At 48.2% G+C, this 17,275-nt stretch overlaps 4 protein-coding genes and 2 non-coding genes across 6 annotated transcripts; 3 read left to right on the top strand and 3 right to left on the bottom strand.

Moving 5' to 3' along the window:
• Nucleotides 1-359: 359 nt before the first annotated feature.
• VTN77DRAFT_2897 (uncharacterized protein) lies at nucleotides 360-2,879 on the top strand (the record flags this gene model as incomplete). The annotated part of the gene is made up of 4 exons (XM_069418786.1): nucleotides 360-396; nucleotides 476-701; nucleotides 774-2,658; nucleotides 2,709-2,879. 4 exons carry the CDS (start codon nucleotides 360-362, stop codon nucleotides 2,877-2,879), a joined length of 2,319 nt encoding a protein of 772 aa, XP_069278955.1.
• Nucleotides 2,880-4,714: 1,835 nt separating this feature from the next.
• VTN77DRAFT_2896 (uncharacterized protein) lies at nucleotides 4,715-7,059 on the bottom strand (the record flags this gene model as incomplete). Its single annotated transcript, XM_069418785.1, has 4 exons — nucleotides 4,715-4,735; nucleotides 4,832-6,120; nucleotides 6,170-6,688; nucleotides 6,855-7,059. The coding sequence occupies 4 exons, from the start codon at nucleotides 7,057-7,059 to the stop codon at nucleotides 4,715-4,717; spliced, it is 2,034 nt and encodes a 677-aa protein (XP_069278954.1).
• A 2,616-nt stretch (nucleotides 7,060-9,675) lies between these two features.
• VTN77DRAFT_t55 lies at nucleotides 9,676-9,778 on the top strand. Its single transcript has one exon. It is a non-coding gene; the product is annotated as a tRNA-Pro (tRNA).
• A 1,119-nt stretch (nucleotides 9,779-10,897) lies between these two features.
• Nucleotides 10,898-10,989, bottom strand: VTN77DRAFT_t47. The gene has a single exon. It is a non-coding gene; the product is annotated as a tRNA-Pro (tRNA).
• Nucleotides 10,990-11,902: 913 nt separating this feature from the next.
• Nucleotides 11,903-13,335, top strand: VTN77DRAFT_2895 (uncharacterized protein; the record flags this gene model as incomplete). Its single annotated transcript, XM_069418784.1, has 2 exons — nucleotides 11,903-12,241; nucleotides 12,790-13,335. The coding sequence occupies 2 exons, from the start codon at nucleotides 11,903-11,905 to the stop codon at nucleotides 13,333-13,335; spliced, it is 885 nt and encodes a 294-aa protein (XP_069278953.1).
• Nucleotides 13,336-13,783: 448 nt separating this feature from the next.
• Nucleotides 13,784-15,007, bottom strand: VTN77DRAFT_2894 (uncharacterized protein; the record flags this gene model as incomplete). Its single annotated transcript, XM_069418783.1, has 4 exons — nucleotides 13,784-14,028; nucleotides 14,114-14,354; nucleotides 14,708-14,800; nucleotides 14,948-15,007. 4 exons carry the CDS (start codon nucleotides 15,005-15,007, stop codon nucleotides 13,784-13,786), a joined length of 639 nt encoding a protein of 212 aa, XP_069278952.1.
• Between the last annotated feature and the right edge of the window lie 2,268 nt (nucleotides 15,008-17,275).

Below are 17,275 nucleotides of genomic sequence, written 5' to 3'. Positions count from 1 at the left end.
CTCTGTCTGGAATGGAAATTACGGTAATTAATTTGACGTGGAAGTACTGTAGAGATGTACCTATACTTTGAGACAATAATTATTCACTCTCAGCCTTGCAATGCTAGGAGGGGGGCTGGCGCGGGGGGGTGAACCCGGGCCATAGCGCCAACTATGTAGTTGCCTACTTTCCAATATTTCCAAATTGCAATAGTCCGCCAACTAATGAGGCTCAAAAAAAAAAGATACAAAAAGCATTCGACAGGTGGATCGAAGGGTGGTCTTTGAGGCTCGATCAGTGGCACCGGTTCTTTGATTCCTTCTCTCGGAGACGCCGGCTCGTTTCTCCGCGGATCCCCATCCTGTTGAACGGAACTTGAATGCAATTGCGAAGACAGTCTCGTAAGCAATCCTTCGGTGTGTCTCTCTCTGTTTCTGTCTCTTGTCACCTGACCAGGATGGTTTGACTGATCGATAGTCGAGGCCTGATATCTAGATCGATCATCAAGCATGAGCGACCGCAGTCGGCTCTCGTGCCGTCGCCACCGCGACTCGCCGCGCCGGATAAAAGGCGCCAAAGCCAAACTCCCCGCGGCAGGCGACTCGCGCAGTGCCGGCTCAGGCTCCATGACGAGCGACCAGAGCAATCACCATCATAATTATTATAGTCAGCATATTAATAATGATAATGGAAATGAAAATGAAAATGTGAATAACCCAATGTGAGAACTGGACTCTCTCCCCTCCTGCGACGTTTTCTTACAGCTGTCTAACGATCGAGTCGCGCTCAGCAGCAATTTCCCCGTCGACAGGACATCGTCAGAGTCATCCGTTCTGGATCATGCTGGAGGCGTCGCCAGTCCGTCGCTCTCAGCCGGCGCTTCTCCCGATGCCCGCTGTGTGCGCGCTGAGAAGAGCAGAAGAAGATCCCCCGAGAATGTACGCCGCATCAGCCGGGAACGACGAAAGAGATCTTCCAGCACGTTAGACCGGCAAGACATGCGCAAGACCTCTGGTCTCCTGCCCAAATCAGCTACGCTGGGCGAGAAGCCAGATCCGGTAAAATCTCCTGCCACGCAGGAATCCAGGCGAGGAGGCCCGAACACCGTCAATCCGGCAGACGTCGTGACCACCGGCGTGTGTCTGCAGCCAGAGACCCATCCCATCACCGAAGAGCAGCTCGTCAATGAGGTCCGGGGCATCTACGCGGGGTTGGTGATGGTGGAGAAGAAGTGCATCGAGATCGATCGGCAGCAGTCGGAGAGCACGGAGGAGCTGACGGACGCGCAATGGCAGGCACTGACTGCCCTGCATCGAACCTTGCTCCACGAGCATCATGACTTCTTCCTCGCCTCGAATCACCCTGCCGCCAGCACGGTGCTGAGGAAATTAGCGGAGAAGTATGCCATGCCCGCGCGGATGTGGCGATATGGCATCCATTCGTTCTTGGAGTTACTGCGCCATCGCCTTCCGGGCTCTCTCGAGCATATGCTCACCTTTATCTACATCGCCTACTCGATGATGACGTTATTACTGGAGAGCGTGCCTTCATTTGAAGAAACCTGGATCGAATGCCTGGGCGATCTGGCCCGATACCGGATGGCCGTCGAAGAAAAGGACATGCGGGATCGCGAAGTGTGGTCGGGAGTGGCCCGATATTGGTATAATAAAGCCGCTGATAAGAACCCCGGAATTGGCCGGATCCAGCATCATCTGGCGGTGCTGGCGAGGCCGAACATCCTGCAACAATTGTTTTACTATTCCAAGTCATTGGTTAGTGTGCAGCCCTTCTTGAGTACCCGAGATAGTATTCTACTTCTTTTCAACCCCCTGCTGGATCCTGCGAAGCCAGTGAGCAGTCGCTATCCTCCTATTCTGACCGCGTTTGTCTGCACGCATGGGTTCCTTTTCACGAGAGGCAAAATCAGCGCGTTTATTGCCTCTGCCGACCAGTTTCTGTCTGATCTGGATAAATATATCGGCCGGATTGGCGCCGTTTTCCGCGAACAGGGGGTATATATTGTCTCCTCAAATTACGCAGCCATCTTCGACTTTGGCCAGCCTGATGCCGTTATGCCATCCATGTTTGACCAGAAGGTGATTCAAGAGAGTTCATCTTCAGAGCGATTCGAGTCTGCCAAGAGAATGTGGGAAAGCCATCAGTCTCAATCGCCCGACCAGTCTGTGCTCTCGCAGCGGGACGGACCGTGGTCGGAAGACGACCGGTTCAGCAGCTCTATCCAGGTGCTCTCCTTCGCCTCGCATCTGGCCTTCTCCACGTTGCGGATCATTCTTGAACGCATTGGCGACAAGAACGTGCTCCCGAGCGTGCATCTCTCCTTGGCTTTCCTGTGGAGTGCCGCACTGGTCCCTACCAGCATGACGCACATCGAAGCGGACGTACCGTGGGTGCGCCTTGCTTCGTTTCTCAATACGCTGATACGGCCCGACATGGACATGTCCAAGGTCGAGGACGAGCGCTTCCCGAGCTACGAGACGGGATCGTCACGGCAGCTGCCGGAGGATTTCTTAATCCGCGGCCAGGCGTGGAGCCAGCTCTACTACCCAGAGGGCTTCTTCGACGAGACGGCGGACGAGGAGGAGCGGTCCATCGAGCTGCCGTCGGTAGTGGTGCCCCGAACGCACCGGTGTTTGTGGCTGGGGTGGCGGATTGCAAGTGTAAGTTGATCACCAAATATACTGCATGTAGATATACTAAGATCATCCAGTTCAAATGCTGGATCACGTACGATTCCGAACGGAAACTGTTCTTGCCGACGCCGTTTGCATATGAGCTCGAGAACGCAGCCCGAGGACACAACCCGCTGGATCTGTCGAGGGCGAGGCCTGAAGCATTACAATCGTCGCAGGACAACGATACCCTCATGACGGGGACATGAGATGTTGCCTCAAAATGCATCTGTTGACATCTTACTTCTTATCTATGGATGAGATAATTCTTTCATCAGTAGAGATGATACCATATGATACCATATGCTACGACACGATACAATATACGATGTGATCGATATGATCGATATGATCTGTCTGCCATGCTTACTCACTCACTCAGATCGATTTGATGAGATCGATCAGGGAGTTAGCGTAAGTAGGTACAGTACAGTATACTGAACCGCGTATGGGGGCAGAATCCCCACACGGAAACGTTCATCCATTCATTCATCCTTCCTTCCATTCTTCATTCATTTCATTCTTCAAGCTTGTTCCAACCGCCCTCAGTCAGCCAGCAAGTCGCAGGATTGACAAACAAGAAGATACGACCACTCACCACACGGGAGGGCAGGGGGGGTGTGTGCCTTCAGTCTTCAGACTCGTAAGAGCAACGATTCCAGTCCAGTCATCGACACAATGATGATAACAATGAGATGGGACAGGCATCTTCTCTTTTCTTTGCATCTCTCCATTCATGCCGCGGATCTATTATCTATCTATCTATGTATTTATTTATTCTACTTCATCTCTGGGAGTTTCTGGTTTTTGGTTTCGTTTCTAGTTTCTCTCATTTCCGGTCTTTCTTCGCTTTTTTTTTTGGTTCCTGGGTTTGGTTTTTTTTTTCTCTTTAAAAAGGGTGGCATCTATCTTTTCTATATCCTCTTTGTATTGTACTGTACTGTATCTTTTTTGTTTATTTATTGAAATGCTTTTCTTTTCTTGGGCATTACATTGATTTATTTATTTGTCCATTTATTTATTTATCATTTAGAACAGAGCAGATCAGATCAGGGGGGAAAAATGTTAAAAGAATATTAATATTCTATATTCTTTTTTTTTTCAATTTCTTTCCATTCCTTTTTTCCCTTGTTTGTTCCATAATGTCATCATGAGATTAATTGATGATTTTGATCCTGAATCTGGATACATACATCGATAATAGATTAGATTGGATTAGATAGGGTCTTCGTCTTCGTGGAAAGGGAAGGAGAGGAAAGGATAGTGAAGGTGAAGCTGAAGGCGAAGATGAAGAAGATATCCAGTGTCGGATTCGGAGGGGATGGGATGTGCCGGATACAAGGATATACAGGACGTCCCGTCCTTCTTCACATTTTCATATTCATATTCGTGTAATTATTAATTAATTGATTCTTGATTACTCAGCCAGTCAGTCAGTCAGTCAAGACAATACTGTAATTACTTACTTGGAGTGCTTTTTTTTTCCTTGTGAGATCTTCCTGTGTGCTTTTCTCTTTTCGTCCATTTCACTGCATTGATGCTGTCGATGCTGATGCTATGCATGCAAGCTAATAGTTCTACACTGTACATAAATACATACATACACACACGTCCATCTCCATAGTATGTATTTCATTTCATTGCATTTCATTTCAAAGAGAGAGAAAAAAAAAAGGCAAGGTCCCAAATTCCCGAATTCCCGTACTTCGTCCGTACTACCATCATCAAGAGAAGAGAAAAAAAGATTCGCGCAACTCGGGCATTTCTCATTCATTTGTTCATGCGATTCGATTCATTTCATTTCGATCCGTTCGATCCATTCCATCGGATCGGATCGTGGAGTAGAGATCTTCGTTTCCTCCCATTTCATTCCTAATAATAACGTAACTTTACGCCCGGAGTCATAGCTGTAGCTGTAGCCGTAGCACATGTGTATCATCTCCATGCCATGGTTCCGGTTCTTAGTTTCAGAAACCAGATTCGAGTAATAGAATGAATCATCTCGTCGATACATGTGATGATGTACCTAGTCGAGTACATCAACCTAGTTGAGGTAGATGCGCCACTGCAGATGGTATGTTAGCTCAGTTGTACAGTACCAGATATGGGCAAGGCAAGGCAAGACAAAACAATGTCAAAACAATCCGGGACAAGTTCTTACCGTCTGTCGAACAGGCCTCCGGCACATCGGGCAGGTGGCAGTGGCCTTCGAGCGAGGGTGATGTGCCTGCACGGTGCTGCTGCCGCCGCCGCCGCCACTGCGGAGCGATGGCAGGGCCTGGTCGGCACACCACCGGCAGAGAATGGCATGGCCGCACGGCAGCAGCACCGTGTCCACCATCTGGCTCATGCAGACCTTGCACTCCAGAGTCACCTGCAGTTCTTCCGCCTCCTTCGGCTCGGGCCGGTTGGCGCGCGGATCGTCCAGTCCCCGGGGCGCGTTCGCATCGTCGGAAGCGGGATTAGTGGCAGATCTTCTGGCGACGGCAGGCTCCTGCTCATTATTCATCTGCATGTCGGCGGCAGCATATTCGGCGCGAAGGTTGCGCACCGAACCCTGCGGACGGTGATGACCAGCAGCGGCGGCTGCATCAGAACGGCGCGGTTCAGTGAGCACCGGAAAAGGCGGGATGTTGTCATTGGCCGAAAGCACTGTGCCAGGAATCGGATAATACCGTCCTGGTCCTTCGAATCGAGGCGGAGACGGGCGACGTGCAACGTTCGGGCCCTGGTCGTCCGGACGTCGGGCACGGCGACGACTGTTCGGACCGCCATTCTGCATCGGACCGCTCAGACTGGGACCATCCGACGCAACACCAAGACCCGGATGATGATGTCTGTAGCCAAACGTAGCAGCACCGCCGCCGTGGATCACGTACGGATGAGCGTGGAACCGGGGCTGGACGGCCTGGACCTGGGAAAACGCATTGTTGGCGACAATATCTGGCACGTGCTGGGCCTGCATCTGACCCGAAAAGCTCAGCGGGGCAGCAGACGACACGACTGGAATCGCAGGGAGAAAGGCCGGAGCAAAACCAGACGCAGCGCCTGGTTGCAATGGTCTGCCTGCATGCGTACGAGCTGGACGCTGTAGACCGCTCCCGTATAGGGCAGCCGTACCAGCCGCTCCAAATCCCTGGGGAACACGCATGGACGCCATCTGAGGGTCAAGAAGCCAAGGGTGCTGCGAGCCATCACCAGGCCAGATTGGATCAAATTCCATGGGAGTCATTGTGGTGCGCAATCCATTAGCACCTGCACCTGCGTTGGCATTGACATTGCCATTCGCATTGCCATTGATATTGACGTGACCAGCCGGCTCTGAGACAAACCCCGGGATAGAGACGGCCACAAACGGCAGCTGAGGCAGATGCACAGGCATCTGCTGAGATCCTTGATTGTTTCCTCCAGCAGTGGTAGCCATTCCGGGAGTATCAGTATCCATGTTCTCTACTTGGCAGTCAGCAATGATTCTACAAGGAAAAACGGGCTTCCATACGCGAGACCGCAGACTGGTTGACGCTCTCTTGAAGCTGCTGGAACGACTCGTCAAGGTCAATCAAAGAAACAGTCTGATTCTGATTCGGACCAGGGAGTCCCCTGGCAGCAAGCGATGGCATGTTGCCGTTCTCCAGAGTTGAGGGTTCGCGTAACGCGTCCGTGTGGTTCTCCATCGGTCTCTGAGGATGGTGCAGAGAAGAAGCAGCGCGAGATACCGGAAGTTCCCGCCTGAGATCGTGGAGACTCGACAGGACGCGAGAGATATCGGTGTTGATGGCTTCAAGCTCGTGTCTCAAGTTGGTGATGTTACGGCAGTGATGAGAGAGAGAAATGCGAGGGTGAACACGTGGACCTGGAGGAGGCCCTTGGCTCTGGTAGCTGTTGCGAATCCTGCCAGCGCGGTAGGATTCGATCTCAGCTGTAGTCTCTGGGAGATTAAATGCTGCCACAGACGACTGCAGGACCTGGCTGAGGGGGGTCTCAGGAACAGAATTGCCGGAATGTGTCCGCCAGTATTCTAAATAATGGGATTATGAGCATGGAACAGAGGTGATGGAAGATAGCAGGGAAGAAAAAAGCAGACTGAAGCAGACTGAAGCAGTACAAAGGAGTGAAGCAACAGATAGGTATTGTCTCTGATGCGACTTCAAAATGAAAGCTGTATGCAGCACAGCAATACTAACCCCGACACGACGCGCAGTATTTGGAGAGATTGAAGCTCGGCACGTGGTTGCGATGGCTGTCGCCGTGATCAACGCCCGGCAGAAGCTCAGAGACGCTTCTGCGGTCGGCACAGCGACAGCAGAGGGAAGAGTTCAATAAGAGACACCCAATAGCATGTCGATGCACACAACTCAATGCTTCAGGCAGCACGGGCAGGCTGGACATGATGTTGAAGAGACCAGAAAGAAGATGAGGGTTTGCTGGCGCTTCCTTCACTGGGTATCTTGATGATATCCTGCTCACCGCTTTGGTATTCACAGGATCAGCATCCAGCAGTACTTAAAACCATGTTGGACCAGCAACAATGGTCTTCTCTCTTTGAGACGGCGTTCAGGATTATCAGTGAAACGACAGATCTGCCCCTCGTGCCTGTGTAGTGCCTTCACAGTCACTCTGGATGGTCATCGATCTGATATCACGGGACGGATCTCGTGATGCGCAGATTGCCCGATCTGGTCAGCCTGCTGAGTTCCAAAGTTGTCGATGTCATCAACCACCAGAGCCAAGACGAGCGAGCCAGCTGCGAGGACGAACTCGGAACTAGAAGGATCTTTTTCCAACAGATGCAAGGCAAGACAGGCAGAATCAGCTCCGCAGGTATCATGAACAAGGTCGATTACGCTGGAGGCCTGGCAGCTGTCGATGAGCAGGTTCGAGATGGATCGCAGAGAGAGGGCTGACGTCCGAACAACGTTTGCTTGCCGGCGGCACCATTGGCCGGACAGCCGTTCCAGACATGTTGCAGACCTGACTGTCGCAGAGGGGATAGGCTGGCTGAGTTAAAGACTTGACTAACCCGCAGCCGCCACGCGGGCAACTAAGACGCAAGGCTGGGATAGGAAGGGGATAGACGGAGGGATGGGATGCAGATGCAGCTGCAGCATGCATCATCAATGCTCTCGGGCCCAACCAGGCTGTCGCTGAAACAGCTGATCCGTCGAACCCCGCAGAGGGAAGTCCGAGCGAGCAGACCATAGACAACAGTGGACACTGGACGGTTAGGTATGGTTCAGACTGAACCCGGCAATGGACGTCATCGAGTCGAGCTGATAGACAGCATATTTTTGCTCCGAGTGACCATCAGGCGGGGTCTGACCGTCTGACTGGCCGAGGAAGCCCGAGCCGGGCAGTTCAGCACATTAGGTAACTACTACTGTCGGGTACTCCGTAAGGTACGAAGTTACAAAGTTACATTCCGAATCCAGGTTGGCCCATTCCTGGTGAATGGAGCAGCGATTTGCTGGCATGAGCGACGTCATACCATCTGTGCATGGCAGTCTACGACGCTGTTAGCATATTATTAGCTGAGGCCCATGCGTCCCGAGCGCTTGACTATCCCGATCGGCAATATAGCCACGAAGCCAGATAATCATAAATTCCATCTAATTACCTATCCCTCGCATACCTTCAAGAATCTACATTCTTCTGCATTGATCGTCCAGCAGCTTCGAAGAAAAGATCATGTGTCATCACGAATCAGTCAAAAACCACCCAACCGAATCTGACTCAGTACAACCTTCAGCACACAACGTCGCAACAAAAAAATAAAATGACTGATCACAAGCAGGCCTGCGACAGGTCTTTCGGCCGTGGGTATGTACACTTTTCTTGATTTTTCGCTGTCACAGTGGTACAAGAACCAACAGAGACGATGTTCGTACCCGCTTCGGAGCTGTCAATGCGGCAAATCTCTTATCCAGTCTTGTTGGGAATCGATAATATCAATTGACAGGGAAAGTTTTACCAGAAATTCATTCAGAAATATTCATTCTCATCTTCATAATTGACGCAGAACGCAAAGGTTACGATTCCGGAAAGGCGAGGTCGATTGACAGACCTCAGTCAAGATGATTGAGAAGAATCCCTTGATTGCGTACAGTCGTAGTATATCATTCTAAATCTATATTAAAGAAAATACGCCTAAATTTTTGACACGATTTCAGCAGAGCAATATATGTCTTGAAAGTATTCTGATGTTCTTTTTGCTAGCTGGTCAGGAAAGCATGCTTCAGTAATTTAGGCTTTCCACATTAATATAAATAAATGAACGTATCAAGACATCCAACATCTGCTCCGTACATAATCTATCTACCCACGAATCACCCTCCAATTTTAATTTAAAGTCATGGTGACTGCATGCTGAAAGACTCCGCCGCTTACTCAGCTTACTTCAATCCTGCCATATATACATGGATTGTATGTACTACCACTACTGATACTACCTTCATGGATTATACGGTAGGTATGTACATACATACATACATACCTTGTTTGATATCCATGCTACCTCGCTAGTTGTCCTTGTCCAGTCAGAATAGTTACGGAGGGGACCTCGTAGTTGATTTCTCCAAACTGGGCGACTTGCATGCTTCCATTGCAGCTGTAAACTACTACATCGGCACATATTAATAATTATTACTGACACAGGGAAGAATAACTATCCTCCCTTCCTAAACATGAGTAGGACACCTCTAATAAGTAATAATAGGAGGTAATATGAGTGCTCTCGTCTTAAAATCAAGTCGGTGGTAAAAAAGAAGGGGGGGGGATAATAGTTGAAAACCTATTTTCAGAAATTTTTTTTAAGTAGTCCATCATAATTTTTTTTTCTTCGCTGCTCAATGTTCTATTCTAATAATACGAGTCTTAAGAACCAACATCCACACACGTTTCTGTCATATCATCACCTTACACAGAACCCATTTCTTTTTTTAAAAAATAAACCCGATCAGTGGCATCTGAACTAAAAGAAATCCATAGCACTGAGTACACATCAACAAAGCCCGGATGGTCTAGTAGGTATGATTCACGCTTAGGGTTTGGGTTGAAATAACCCTAATGCCCCGTATGTGTGAGGTCCCGCGTTCGAATCGCGGTTCGGGCCATTACTTTTTTGCTCTCATATATTAAATATGTTGCTTTTTGTGGAACTTTTTTGTTTTAATCTGCTTCAATTGTGGGCCGTGATGGATCCATGGATGTTGCGGGTTGTGCTGTACTGTGGATGGTTAGAGGCTAATTGTCTTGGCACACACACACTTTACCTTTGGGAATGCCAAGACTTCTAACCAATCTTTTTTTGTAGGCACGCCGAACTTGCAACCTGGACCAGATTTACAAATTTGGTAATTATATTAATCTTACCCAACTCTCTTTCTTTGTCTCTCCCTATTTTTTTGCTTTTATTTATTTCATTTGTCCCTTCCTTTTTTTTTTCAAGTTCTAGTTGGTATTCTGGTTGAGAAGATTTAGTCGTGGATGGTAAGGAGGGTTAGACTTAAACCTGATGCTTGATATTAATATTTCGTAGATATGGTAGTCAAAACAATTCGGATTCAAAAAAAAAAACGTGTATTCAACTGTCAGGAGAGAATATAATGGCAATGATGAGTAGCTTTCCAAAGCGGTCATTTATGCCAGATTTAGTTGGAGAATAGAATTTTTTTGATAACTGTGCAGGAGTGTGATCACAGGAAGAGACGTTTTGTACAGTACGATTGATTGATGATGGAGAACCTGATTTGTAGTCGAAAATTTCCCTTTCCTTATTTTGTTCGGACGAGGAGGACTCATGCAGCCAATCTGCTAGCGGATGTAGAATTATTTGAGAATGATCGACGGTATGAGAGAGGATGGGCCAAACGAAAAAGAAACGGACGAGACCACAGCGGTAATTTCTGTGCTATGTTTTCCCATAGACTTTATCAGATAAACTTGGTAGTTTCTCCGGACATCAAGCAGATTATCTATCTGGTTGGATGACCAGAAATGACTAAAAGTTTGTTAAACGAGCTAAATGAATATAGAGAGGAGGGGGGATTCAGAGCAAGAAGCAGTGGAATCTATTGCGAAGCTTATGAGAAGCCCACGAAGCACGAGAAACCCTTATTAGGTAGATTTCATGTGGCAATAGGTAAAAAAATGAAAATTGTAAAAAAAAAAAAGGATTAAAGTTGTAAAAGGAAAAAAAAAAGTTTTGTGATTACGCAAAAGAAAAAGAGACGGCCCGAGCCGGGATTCGAACCCGGGACCTCGCACATGTTAGGATTTAATTGAACCCTAAGCGCGAATCATAGCCAACTAGACCACCCGGGCTATTGTTATTTGTGGATCCGGAATTGCATTTAATCAACCAGAGAGACGCTCATTTGATGAGAAGCGAATCTCATTGGTGCAGTATTACCTCCGCCAAAGTTTCCGCCACAGAACGAACCGTCTTCTTGCAAAAGTTGAAACTTTTGAATTATTTCATTCTTACCAATATGTAGAGAACTACCAAATAAAAACCTTTTGTATTTAAGACTTTTTTATGGTTTTTGTTATGGAGGACTTTATATAGAGAAGTCGAGACATCTTGAAAACCTCCCAGTTTCACATGGAACCCTCCAATATATATTTAATTTAGGAGTTGCCTCTACTCTATACTCAACCGGCATTGCTATCCCCATAAATCTACAGAAATCCAATATATTTCTGATCGATTCAGGTATACTTAAAAATTCAAATAATATTTATAACTAGAATCATGCAGTTTTTAAGGAACCTGTTGCATACAAGTCAAACGAAGTAGCCCGCACTGCAAAGAACAAGTAATACCACCAAGACAGAATGAAACCCCCGAAACGTATGCAAAAAGGAGAAAAAACTGATCAAGCTGATGAAGATGAAGCTGACACACAGGAAAGATCATGGCTGTCGGAAGCTAATTTTGTAATTCTCTGCTTAACTTTCATTCGGAAAGGTTCCTGGCATGGCATACGTCAGTAGCCGCATAGCTACAAGCTCCATACCTTTTCCCCGCAATCGACCTCATCAGCTCTTCCGAGGTCAACAATTCCTTTCCCAGTGGAACAAGCACAGGACAAACTGGAAAAGAGAAACACTTAGATCTATTCCATCTTTCTAGACTTCGTATATACTATCCATGACATCAAGATTGCTGTTGACCCCCCGCCATCTGCACAAGTCGAAACCGAGCTTTACTACATATATCCGACGCAAACGCACCATGGTGACCTTCACCATCCCTTCCAGCGGGGACGCAGTCGATGCCAATGAAGTGACGGTCAATTCGACGCCGGACAACCTGTCGCGCGAGCAACTGCTGGCTTTTCCCGCGTTCAAGATCTGGCTCTCGACGCTGCAGCGCTCATTGGCCCGGCAGAAGAACCCTTCGCACGAGTTCTATAAGAACCCCTATGTGCTTCGTAGTATTGATATTCAGGCCGTGGATTTCTTTCGTGGTGGTCGGCTTGGGTTCGTCAAGTTGAGGGCGGACGTGTCGAATCAGGCTGGGGAGAGTTTGCCTGGGAGTGTGTTCCTCAGAGGGGGGAGTGTTGGGATGTTGGTAAGTTAGTTTCTTTTCTGCTCTTTCAAAGGCAACCTGAAGAAACAGTCCAAACTGGTTCAAGCTGCTAGTTGTGGGAACTGGCAAGGACACAAGCAAACACCCAGACAAACAAACAAACACGTGCCGTATATGCCACTCTCACGTTGACCCTACAACAAAACTGGGGGCTGTGGCCTGGTCGTCATGACTAGGCTAGGTTTGAGCATGTCTCACCTACTAGGAAGGCTCCAGTTCGATCCCCTTCCTTGTCGACAAGAAGTAATCTTCTTGTCATATGATGAGGCCGGGGATCGGTAGTAAAACCCTGCCCGCCAAAGGCGCAGCGGGGTTTTCGTAGCACCTTCGCTTCTCGAAAGAGAATGCCGGGGGTGTGAGCTTTTTTATATCATTCTTTTTTTTCTTTTATAGCTGTATATCTATATATCTATCTGTATATATGTTCCTGTTTGACGAGTGTCTTGTATACTGTAGAGGTGTTCGAACCCAAGATGGGCTCCCTATTTCACCACTTTTACCATTCATCCTTCTGACTTCTTCTTTTCCAGCTCATTCTCCAACCAGACGATACCCCTCCATCCTCCGACGAAGGTAAACGCGTCATCTTAACCGTCCAACCCCGGATCCCAGCCGGTTCGCTCGCCTTTCCGGAGATCCCCGCAGGGATGCTCGACGACAGCGGGACATTCTCAGGCAGCGCAGCCAAAGAGATCTACGAAGAGACAGGCCTCTCAATCTCGCAAGACGAACTCATCCACATGACCTCTCTAGCTCTGACCTCTCCTCAGAGCGAACAAAACCAAAAACAAAATCAAAAACAAGATGACTACGACGAGGAGACCCTGCAAAAAGCAGTCTACCCCTCCCCCGGCGGCAGCGACGAATTCATCCCGCTCTTCCTCTGCCAGAAGCGGATGCCGCGGCAAGCGATCGACGAGCTGCAGGGCCGGTTGACGGGGCTGCGCCACGAAGGCGAGAAGATCACGCTGAAGGTGGTGCCGCTGGAGAAGCTGTGGAAGGAAGGGTTGAGGGATGGCAAGACGCTGGCTGCGTGGGCGTTGTATAAGGGGTTGAAGGGGGAGGGGAGGATATGAATCTACCTACTCTACTTAATGTCATAAAAAGAGAGGAACTGAGTGAATGGATAGGATGCGTCAGGGCACGGCCTATTAGCTAGGTAGGTGATTGTAATAGTAATCGGAGTAGACAACCCAATGCTCTTTTTTTTATTAAAAGTATATTGAAATGTAGTGAGTTTGGTAGGATCAAAATAATGCCTAGCGCGCTAAGAGAATTGGATTATATATGAGTCGTTAATCGCGGATTGGATGGAATAGAGCAGAGCAAAAAAAAGAATCTAGGTATTCTATCGCTTGCAAACGATAATAGATCAGTCCAACAGAGCGAAGTAATCAGCAATCAACCAACCAGTCAGTCAGTCGAGTCGATGATAATCATCGAGTCCAACAGAACAACAGGCATGCTGAATTTATTTACATTACACCAGCCACATCTCCCCTCTCGATGGTCGATTTGTCGCAGTCAAAATTTCAGACCCAACTTCCTCACCAATTCAATTCCCTCCGCCAATGTCCCGACTCGCGCGTCGATGGCATAGCCTTCCGCCTCGAGCTTTTTCGTTTCCTCGTACAGCGACGCCAGCGGCACGGAGAAGCACTCGATGAATTCGTTGTCCTCGAGATGCGGTTTCGGGTTCTGGTTCTCGGGGAGGGACATATCCACGCGGACGTGGACCATGTTGAGGTTTGTGTTGCAGAAGCCGGGGTCTGTCGGTAGAACGATGATTTCGTTAGCGAAGATGAACCTTTTTTTTTTTGTAACGAACACTGCACCTAGCGAACGACGTCTTACCATTGTACATGACCGTGCTGGTTGTTTCAGCCGTCCCCACGTATCCAGTCTCCTCCTTCAACTCGCGAACGGCACATTGTTCTGGCGTTTCACCCTCGTCGATAAGGCCGGCGGGCACTTCGATCACTATCTTGTCGATCGGGGGTCGGTATTGTTTTTGTAGGAGGATTTCTGGGCCGGTGGGCTTGTTCAGGATCGTTACGACCCCTACGCCATCAATCTGGGCATCTTTTGGGCGAGTCTAGAAGACGTAAAGGGTAGGAAATCAGCGTGTATTCATAAGGTATTGCTGGCTGCGCTGGAGTGAAACGGCATGAAACCCAATGCAGTAAAAGAGAAGTTTCTTCAGGAAATGCAAAACGCAAATCGCTAAATTTCCAATTGGGTAGCCGGGAGAAGATGAAATAAGAGACTGGAAAAAGGATTGCGTAAAAACTTTTACTAAAACGAAGGGACCGAGAGCAGGATGAAACAAAGAGCCAGAAACACGAAACAGCAACACAAGGAATAGAATCCGTATTCGGGGCATGTAGTGAAACGAAAACAAAGAGAATTCATCACCAGCCCTGGGTGACGCATAAGTTTTGCACATACCGGTCGCTCTGCCGACTCCCACGTTCGCTGTACACCAAGCGGATCAACGTATGTCGTCTTCACCAGCCGTGTCCAAACCGCTTCTTTGGGATCCTAGGGTTCAATTCGAAATTAGTCAGACTGTAAGCCTCTCAATTCGGCACCAAACTTGTGTAGAAGACAAGCGCAGGGATCTTTTCAAATAACACGCAGTAGATACTGATAAAGAAACAGTATAGTGTGGTAGGAGATCTCACGTACCAATGGTTCTCTTGAGATGAGCTTGGAAGCTTTAGCGGTGCGGGTGCTCGACTCGGGCATGTTTGTTGCCGACAGAATATTGTCCAATCAATAATCCTAATAATAAGCAGAAAGTTGAATGAGTTAGTTGTAGTGTAGGCAACTGCCAACTTTCCACACGAATTGAGTGTCGAGAACGAACGATCTGAAACAGTTGTTGATCAGGTGGTAGGTAGTTTGGCTGCTGGCATGGTGGAGAGAACCTGGACAGGTGATGTCACAGCCCGCCAGGGCTTGGCCCTTATCTTATCGCTTCGTTCAAACTTCACCCCTCATTTAAGGCATCAAGGCAGCCAAGCCCGCCTGAGATCAAGCATTGAGTTCTCCTACACAAACAGCGATATTAATATTTTCTCATACAATACATCTCGTTTCGGCCATAGTGAAATATCAGTCATGCTTAGATACTCCCACAGCAATATGGATATCTTCACTAGCTAAATACGCCTGTAGGCATACCACCGAATAACCCAATTCAGATTGCATGTCGCAAGGGCGGACACCAGGCAGTCAATAAAGGACTTTTAAACTCATATCACTCTCACAGCATTTTGCATCCCAACCTGCTTTGCCCAAGGGATCATTCTATTTTCCCGACATTCCCCATACGAGCGGAGCTAACATTCAATGCTGGGGAAGCGCGTCTCACATTCCATTCCGAGTCGAGCAAGCTGCAGATTTAGGTCACTGAAACTGCCTACCTGCATACCCATCCCCAGACCCCATATCTTTTCTAGTTAGTCGGGTCTCCATCAGCTGGGTGGGTACCTAAATCTAGAGCAAGGTACGGAGTACTCCGTACAGTAGATACCGGTAGGATGTAATCATACCGTACCAACCCATTGGGCTAGATTAGTCATTTATTTTATGGGTAGGTACCTGGTACCTGGCATGTTGGATACCTGACTAAATGAACCGAGTTAGCTAAAACACACAGTTGAAGCGGTGAGTTTCTTGATCTGCATGTTTGCCTACAACAGAAAACCCGCAGGGCATATGAGCCTACCTGCCTAGATACTGGCATACTGCACCTTCTAAGAATCGGCCCTAGCACAGGTGACAGACCTGAGACCTCTAATAGAGAGCCAAAGTAAGACATAACTATTCCCTTACATACCTACCTAGGTAGTAGGTACCCAACCTGGGTAACTAGATCTCTGTGATACCTTGACCTACGACTCGACATGTGAGCAAGTCAGCTGCCATCAGGATTCACCACAGCAGTACTATACTACAGTCACCCAATAAAAGGTACAGCACATGCAAAATGTGCAATTGCTCGATTCAAGAATGCATATGGTGATCGTGCATGCTGCCAGTAAGAAAGATACTATCTGATCGATCAGATGACCTACCAACCAACCTAAATCACTCATTATTTAATATTAACATTAACTTTCCGCCACAACCCATCCATTCCCAGGTACCTAGGTACCACTCAACTCAGCCATCAGCTGGATGACCAGTCACGACTCACGGACAACATCCATGGCAATCAAAAATTGAATTTCTCCCGTGTCTCCGTCCTCACTACTACCTACCTAGGTATTTATTGCAGGTTTTTGATCGTTCGGTCTAGATTTGCGCCACTGTTTCTGGGCAGGCAGGTAGGCAGGCAGGTAGGCAGGCAGGTAGGCAGGCAGGCAGGCAGGCAGTCATGCGTTGGGTGGGCAGAATGGACTGGATGTAGGTAGGTAGGTTTGATTGAGGTGTGAGTAGCACAGATGTCTTATCTTGAGGAGTCAAAGTCAGGAGTCATTTGATGATGTACGTCTGGACTAGCTACCGAGGCTGGCGACGGTGGGGTGTTCGCCTGCTTTAGTGTCGGTCCGGTGAAAATTTTGTGGGGACTATGAGCAACGGCGCAATTCTACTACTACTGTAGTACACTCAGGAACGACGTCTGACGTCAGGAATATTTCTCTTCAAGCAATTCTATTTCCTAGAGGCTGTAGCTATTGACAAGTCAACTATCTATTGCCTAGCAAGGAAAAAATGCAAGAGACTCGAAGTAGGCGGGCAACAAAGGAACCCGCAGAAAGAAAACCCAGACCCATGCGTGAGAAGGATGCCCGCGCGTATTCGCCTGTAAACAGTAGAAATTCATGCCGTTCATTAATCCATTGCTCATCAGACAACTGGGGGAGCCTGCTCCATCGAATCATTGAAGATTCGAAGAGGAGAAATCAAACCCGAAAAAAAGTTGTAAGAAAATCATCGCGCCCGCTGTCCCAAACGCCATTTGCCCAGAGTGGGAGGGGGAATCGAAAAAAGTCGAATGGGAGTGAA

This window comes from Rasamsonia byssochlamydoides (assembly GCF_041956645.1).
Source record: "Rasamsonia byssochlamydoides strain NRRL 3658 unplaced genomic scaffold VTN77scaffold_20, whole genome shotgun sequence".
Classification (NCBI taxonomy): domain Eukaryota; kingdom Fungi; phylum Ascomycota; class Eurotiomycetes; order Eurotiales; family Trichocomaceae; genus Rasamsonia; species Rasamsonia byssochlamydoides.
The sequence above is the reverse complement of the archived record's forward strand: the minus strand, read 5'-3'. Positions and strand labels throughout refer to the sequence as shown.